This window comes from Chionomys nivalis, chromosome 2, assembly GCF_950005125.1.
Source record: "Chionomys nivalis chromosome 2, mChiNiv1.1, whole genome shotgun sequence".
Taxonomy (NCBI): Eukaryota; Metazoa; Chordata; class Mammalia; order Rodentia; family Cricetidae; genus Chionomys; species Chionomys nivalis.
Window position 1 is genome coordinate 76,915,511 of NC_080087.1, and position 5,983 is coordinate 76,921,493.

General features: G+C 45.7%; 1 protein-coding gene across 1 annotated transcript; it reads right to left on the reverse strand.

The window, feature by feature from the left end:
* Nucleotides 1–3,414: 3,414 nt before the first annotated feature.
* On the reverse strand, nucleotides 3,415–5,747 carry LOC130869710 (aspartate aminotransferase, mitochondrial-like). Its single transcript, XM_057762103.1, is given in 2 exon segments — nucleotides 3,415–5,120; nucleotides 5,123–5,747. Coding segments are annotated over 2 exon segments (1,278 nt in total). The 5' UTR covers nucleotides 5,670–5,747; the 3' UTR covers nucleotides 3,415–4,389.
* Between the last annotated feature and the right edge of the window lie 236 nt (nucleotides 5,748–5,983).

Consider the following 5,983-nt stretch of genomic DNA (forward strand, 5'->3'; position numbering starts at 1 on the left):
AGAGAGAACATGAACAAGGAAGTCAGGACCATGAGGGGTGCACCCAACCACTGAGACAGGGGGGCCGATCTATTGGGAGCTCACCAAGGCCAGCTGGACTGCTACTGGAAAAACATGGGATAAAACCGGACTCTCTGAATGTGGTGAACAATGAGAGCTGACGAGAGGCCAAGGAGAATGGCATAGGAACTTTCATCTGGCGATGGATCGAGAGACAGACAGAGACCCAATTTGGATCAACCGTCTGAGCTCTTAAGGTCCAAATGAGGAGCAGAAGGAGGGAGAACATGAGCAAGGAAATCAGGACCACGAGGCGTGCACCCACCCACTGTGACAGTGGAACTGATTTATTGGGAGATCTCCAAGGCCAGTTGGACTGGGACTGAATAAGCATGGGTTGAAACTGGACTCTCTGAACAAGGCGGACAATGAAGGCTGATGAGAAGCCAAGGACAATGGCACTAGGTTTCGATCCTATTACATGAACTGGCTTTGTGGGAGCGTAGCCTGTTTGGATGCTTACCTTCCTGGACCTAGATAGAAGTGGGAGGACCTTGGTCTTCCTGTAGAGCAGGGAATTTGGACTGCTCTTCAGTATCGAGAGGGAGGGGGAGTGGACTAGGGGGAGGAGAAGTGGAGTGGGGATAGGGGGAGGGGAGCGGGGGGAGGGGGCAATATGTGGGAGGAGGGGGAGGGAAATGGGAAACGGGGAGCAGTTGGAAATTTTAAGTAAAAAAGAATAAAAAAAAGAATTTGGAAATGTTCTTTCTGAATATATTTTGTGGAATTTGAGGAGTATTGGTATTAACTCTTCTTTGAAATGAGTAGAATTCTATGCTAAAATCATCTGGTCCTGGTCTTTTTTGGTAGGGAGACTTTTAAGGATGGCTCCTATTTCTTTGGGGATTAGAGGGCTACCTCAATGTTTATCTGATCTTGACTTACCCTTGGTAAATGGTATCTGCTAAAAAAAATTGTCCTTTTTTAATATTTTCTAATTTCACAGAAAACAGCTTTTTGAAGTATGACTTAATGAATCTTCAGATTTTCTTGGTGTGTGTTATTTTCCCTTTTCAGTTGAAGTTTTGTTAATTTGTATAATCTCTCTGACTTTCCATTAGTTGGGATAAGATTTTGTTTCTTTTGTTAATTTTCTCAAAGACCCAACTCTTGATTTCATTAATTCTTTGTTTGTATTTTATTGATTTATCACTGAGTTTGATTATTTTTTGTTGTCATCTAATCCTCCTGAGTGTGTTTTATTCTTTTAGTTCTAGAGCCTTCATGTATGCTATTAAGTCACTATTAAGAGATACCTCTAATTTTCTAATAAATATGCTTAGTACTATAAAATTTCTTCATAGCACCAAATTTACTGTGTCCCATATCTTTGTGTATATTCTACATTGATTTTTATTTAATTCTATGAAGTTTTTAATTCATCTCTTTCTTGACTCAGTGGTAATTCCATAGAGAGCTGTTCAGTTTCCAGTAGTTTATAGACTTTCTATTGTTTCTGTTGTTGTTGAAATCCAGCTGAAACCCATTGTAGTCAGAAAATACAGGTGATTATTTCAATTTTTATGTATCTAATAAGACTTGCTTTGTTGACCAAATATACAGCCAATTTTGGATAATGTTCCATGAGGTACTGGTAAAGTATATTCTTTTGTGTTGGGGTGAAATTTCCTGTAGATACGTTAGGTCCATTTCAGTCTTAAAGTCTATTAGTTTCTTTATTTCTTTTTTTAATTTTCTGTCCGGATAAAGTGTCCATTTGTGAGAGTGTGGTATTTAACTCTATCACTGTTAGTGCATGGGACTCAAAGTGTGATTTAAGATTTAGTGATGTTTTGATAAATATGGGTGCTCTTGTTTATGGGCATCAATATTCAGAATTGAAATATAGTCCTAGTGGGTTTGTTCTTTAATGAATATGAAATGTCATTCTCTATCTTGTTTGATTATTTTTGGTCTAAAATCTATTTTGTTACATATTAGAAAAGCTACATGAGCTTGCTTCTTGGGTGGTATGATTTGGAAATATTTTTTCCAACTCTTTACTCTGCCACAGAATCGATCCTCTGTCAAGGTTGGGAGCCTGTCTCTGGAAAGTTACCTTTACCTTTGGTACATCAGGGGCTCTCTGTTCTTCTTACTGCTATGGCCTGGGGATGGGACTTTGGGAACAGAATCTCAGGAGTGTTGTACTTCAGCTGGCAGATGGGTCACTCACTTGTTCTCCTGACTAGTGTGGTCTGTACCTCAAGACTCTTTGTTGCCCTAAGGAGATTTTGAGCAATCTCAAGGTGACAGTTAATGCAAACTAGGAGACGGATTCAAACTGTTAAGTCCTCCTCATCCATAGGGAGATTCCAGAGGAAATTCCCCATTCTCTAAGTGAGTTTCCCTATTAGGTTACCAAGGTCATCACATGTGCTGGTGTCCAGTCTGAGCCAGGGTACAGCTCATGGACATCTAACCTGAGTGTCACTTTTTCCACTTCCCAGACACCATTATCTCCACAACAGACATTGTGAAGAGTAAATGAAGAATCATCAAAACATAAGTTTCATCCTGACACAGACAGGCCTCCCAGGCATGTTCATCACCTGGCCCTTCTGACTACATTGGAATCAGAGCAGAAGTCAGTTACCAGCTGAGACAAGACAGGAGATGGAAACATTTTGGCTAAAGGAGCTTGAGTATGGCTCAAAGTTCTAGATGTTCCTTTTGGGTCATAGAGATCATGAGCACAAATGGGGGAAAGGAATGTGTGAATTAGTGACAGAAAGAAAAATCTACTTGACCTTAAGTAAAATCTCTCTACCTGAGAAGTTCCTCCCTCCTGAAAGAACCCTACCTTCACATTCAAATACCAGTCTAAGGTGAGTCAAGAGAAATCAGAGATGCAAGAAGAGAAGACTCATTGCTGGAATCTCATAAGAGGATTGGGATTTGTTTGTGCCCATGACACAGAATGGGAATTAATTTCTGTATCTATCCATCAAACCAAGGCTTCACCCAAAGCTCAATGTTGTCACTTGAGGGATCCACTTCCCAAGACTCCTAATGTTCTTCACTTGGGTCCACTGATGCCAATGGCTGAGTTCTATACAAGGGAGATATAGGATCTTAAAGAACTAAAAATGATTTTGGGAATAAAGAGCTCTTATCATTGTATCTGGGGCTTTTCATGAATAAGCCAAGAGTACTGTTCAGGTGAGTGAGAGGTAACATGGCGGAAGAGCTCGAGCTTTGACACTGGATACAAACAATTATCTGAGAGGGACATGATCAAATCATCTGAAACATCACGAGGAAAGTGAGTAAAGCCACACATGATGCCTGCAAAGAAATTGGGAATCTTGGTGATTAGATGGCTCTATTATCTATTCTTTTGGGGGGGGGTCTACAGTAATTTTATTGTAACAGAGATACCAGGCGGCAGTAAGTCTACATGATTAGAGCAGATGGTGGTTATCTTTCCGAAGGGCGGAGTCAGAGCCAGGCTGGCAGCACACAGACCCCAGAATATCTCCTGATCCTGCCCTGCACTGTCTGATGTGTGTGAGGAGACAAGCTGTGCAGCCAGGATGAGGGAAGGGGTCCAGCTGGGCAGAGGCCCATCCCGGGAGGATCAAGTCAATCGTTGAAGGGGGACACTCAAATTAAGGTGCAGACTCCCCCTCTTCCACGGCTCTTGGCTGAGAAAGGAGGGTCTGGCATGAACAGGAAACTACATTCTCCATCCTACACAGATCATGACAGGATGAAGCTAATGGTCAATCCAGCAGCCCGGGATGAAGCTGTAGGCTACAGACAGCAATGATGAGAGGAGACAGGCTGACAGACAGCATCTTTTACTGCCCTCGCTGCAGGGGCAGCAGACTTGTTGGTTTCTGTAAAGCACAATTCCTGTAACGTGAGCTGCTGACACAGTTGTTCATTCTGGGAGGACAAACACAAGGACAACGGTTAACGACGGAACTAGGTTTCCTTCTCACAACCCCTAATGTGAGCTGTCTCAGTTGGGTCCAGAGGTGAGCCCCCGACACCACCGGATGCTTCAGTAAAGCTTCTATTCCAACGCCGTGGCTGACAGGTTTTTGGTGCTGTGATTTTCTTGCATGTGTAAACTCTTTCAGACAAGTTGGAGACAGAAGGATGAGGGAGAGTTTGGTTTGGAGCCAACAAAGTTCCAGACACCAGCCATGGAAGCCTCTGCCCTGCCTCTTTTCCGAGGAACACGTTCAATCGCTGAGCTTTATGCACTGTGGTTGGAAACATGATCTACTCACCACCATCCACCCCAATTCTCCTGCGTGCAACTCTCATGAGAGCAAAGGCTGATGGGAAGGTGGTCTCTGTCCCTTTGCACCCTGGTAATTACTTGGTGACCTGGTGAATGGCATGGGCAAGGTAGCCCACGTTGCCAGAGGTGACCCCTGCCACGGAGATGCGACCATCTTTTGTCATGTAGACCGAGAACTCCTTGGTCAGCCGCTCCACCTGCTCGGGCTTCAGGCCAGTGAAACAAAACATGCCAATCTGGTCGGTGATGTGCTGCCAGTTGTGGGAGGACCCCTCCTTCTTCAGGTTGGAGACCAGCTGGGTCCTCATGCGGTCGGCCATGCCCTTCACTTCCTGCAACCATTGCTTTCTCAAGTCTGGAGAGGTCAGGATGGTCGCTGCGATCCGGGCACCATTGAGAGGTGGGTTAGAATACATGGGACGGATCAGGATCTTCAGCTGGGACTCCACCCTTTTGGCCTCATCAGCATCTTTGCAGATCACAGTGAAGGCTCCCACACGCTCACCATAGAGACCCATGTTCTTGGCATAGGACTGGCAGAGGCAAACATTAATGCCTTGCTCGATGAAGTGGCACACGGCCCAGGCATCCTTATCGCCATCACCATTTGCAAAGCCTTGGTAGGCCATATCAAAGAACGCAAAGAGATTCTTTTTCTTCACCACTGCAGCGATTTCCTTCCACTGCTCTGGACGCGGATCCACACCCGTGGGGTTTTGAGCGCAGGCATGCAGTAGGAGCACACTCTGCTCTGGGATTTTTGAAATGTCTTCTATGGCTCCCTTGAAGTCAAATCCGCAAGTCTTGGGTCATAGTATCGATAACCTTGTAGGTGCATGCCAGCATCCCTGAAGATGGGCGTGTGATTTCCCCAGGACGGTTTGGGCAGATAGACATCTCGGCTGGACTTAAAAAATCGTTGCAGAAAACTGGCTCCGATCCTTAAGGCTCCGGTCCCGGAAATGGTCTGCACGGTGACAAACCGGCCACTTTTCAGCACTTCATTGTTTTCACCCAGGGCCAGCTCTGCAGAAGCCTTACAGAATTCCGCCAGCCCCCCAATGGGCAGGTATTCCTTGTCCAAATTTTTTGCAGCAATCTGGGCCTCTGCCTTCCGGACACTGGGGAGCACGTAAGGCTTCCCGTTATCCCGGTAGGCACCAACTCCCAGGTTCATCTTTTTGCTGTTGGTATCTCTCTTGAAGGCTTCAGTAACTCCCAGGATGGGATCTGGGGGTCCCATTTCTACATGGGTCCACCAGGAGCTGGCTCTGGCAGAGGCTGCGGCTGCAAGGCCTGGGTGAAAGGCGGCAGCCACCCCGGAGAGGACGCGGCTAGAGTGCAGCAGGGCCATGGTGGGCGGCGGGACAGCAGTGGACAGTGGTAGAGCCGAGAGCACGGGAAGCGTCCGCAGGAACCGAGGCGCGGGCTCTAAAAGGTCTATTATCTATTCTTTTACCTTAGCTATTATCTGTTCTTTCACCTTAGTTGAACAGGTCTCAACCAGAGCTGGGGTGCATATAGCAGAAGAGTATTCATGTAATAAGTACTTCATACATAAGCCCTTGATTCATCACTGGCACAACACACAAAAATCCCACTGGACTCTCATGTGTACACTGAGCCTAGGTCTGAGATGTCCCCTGTCTTCATGAACCAGAGTATGCC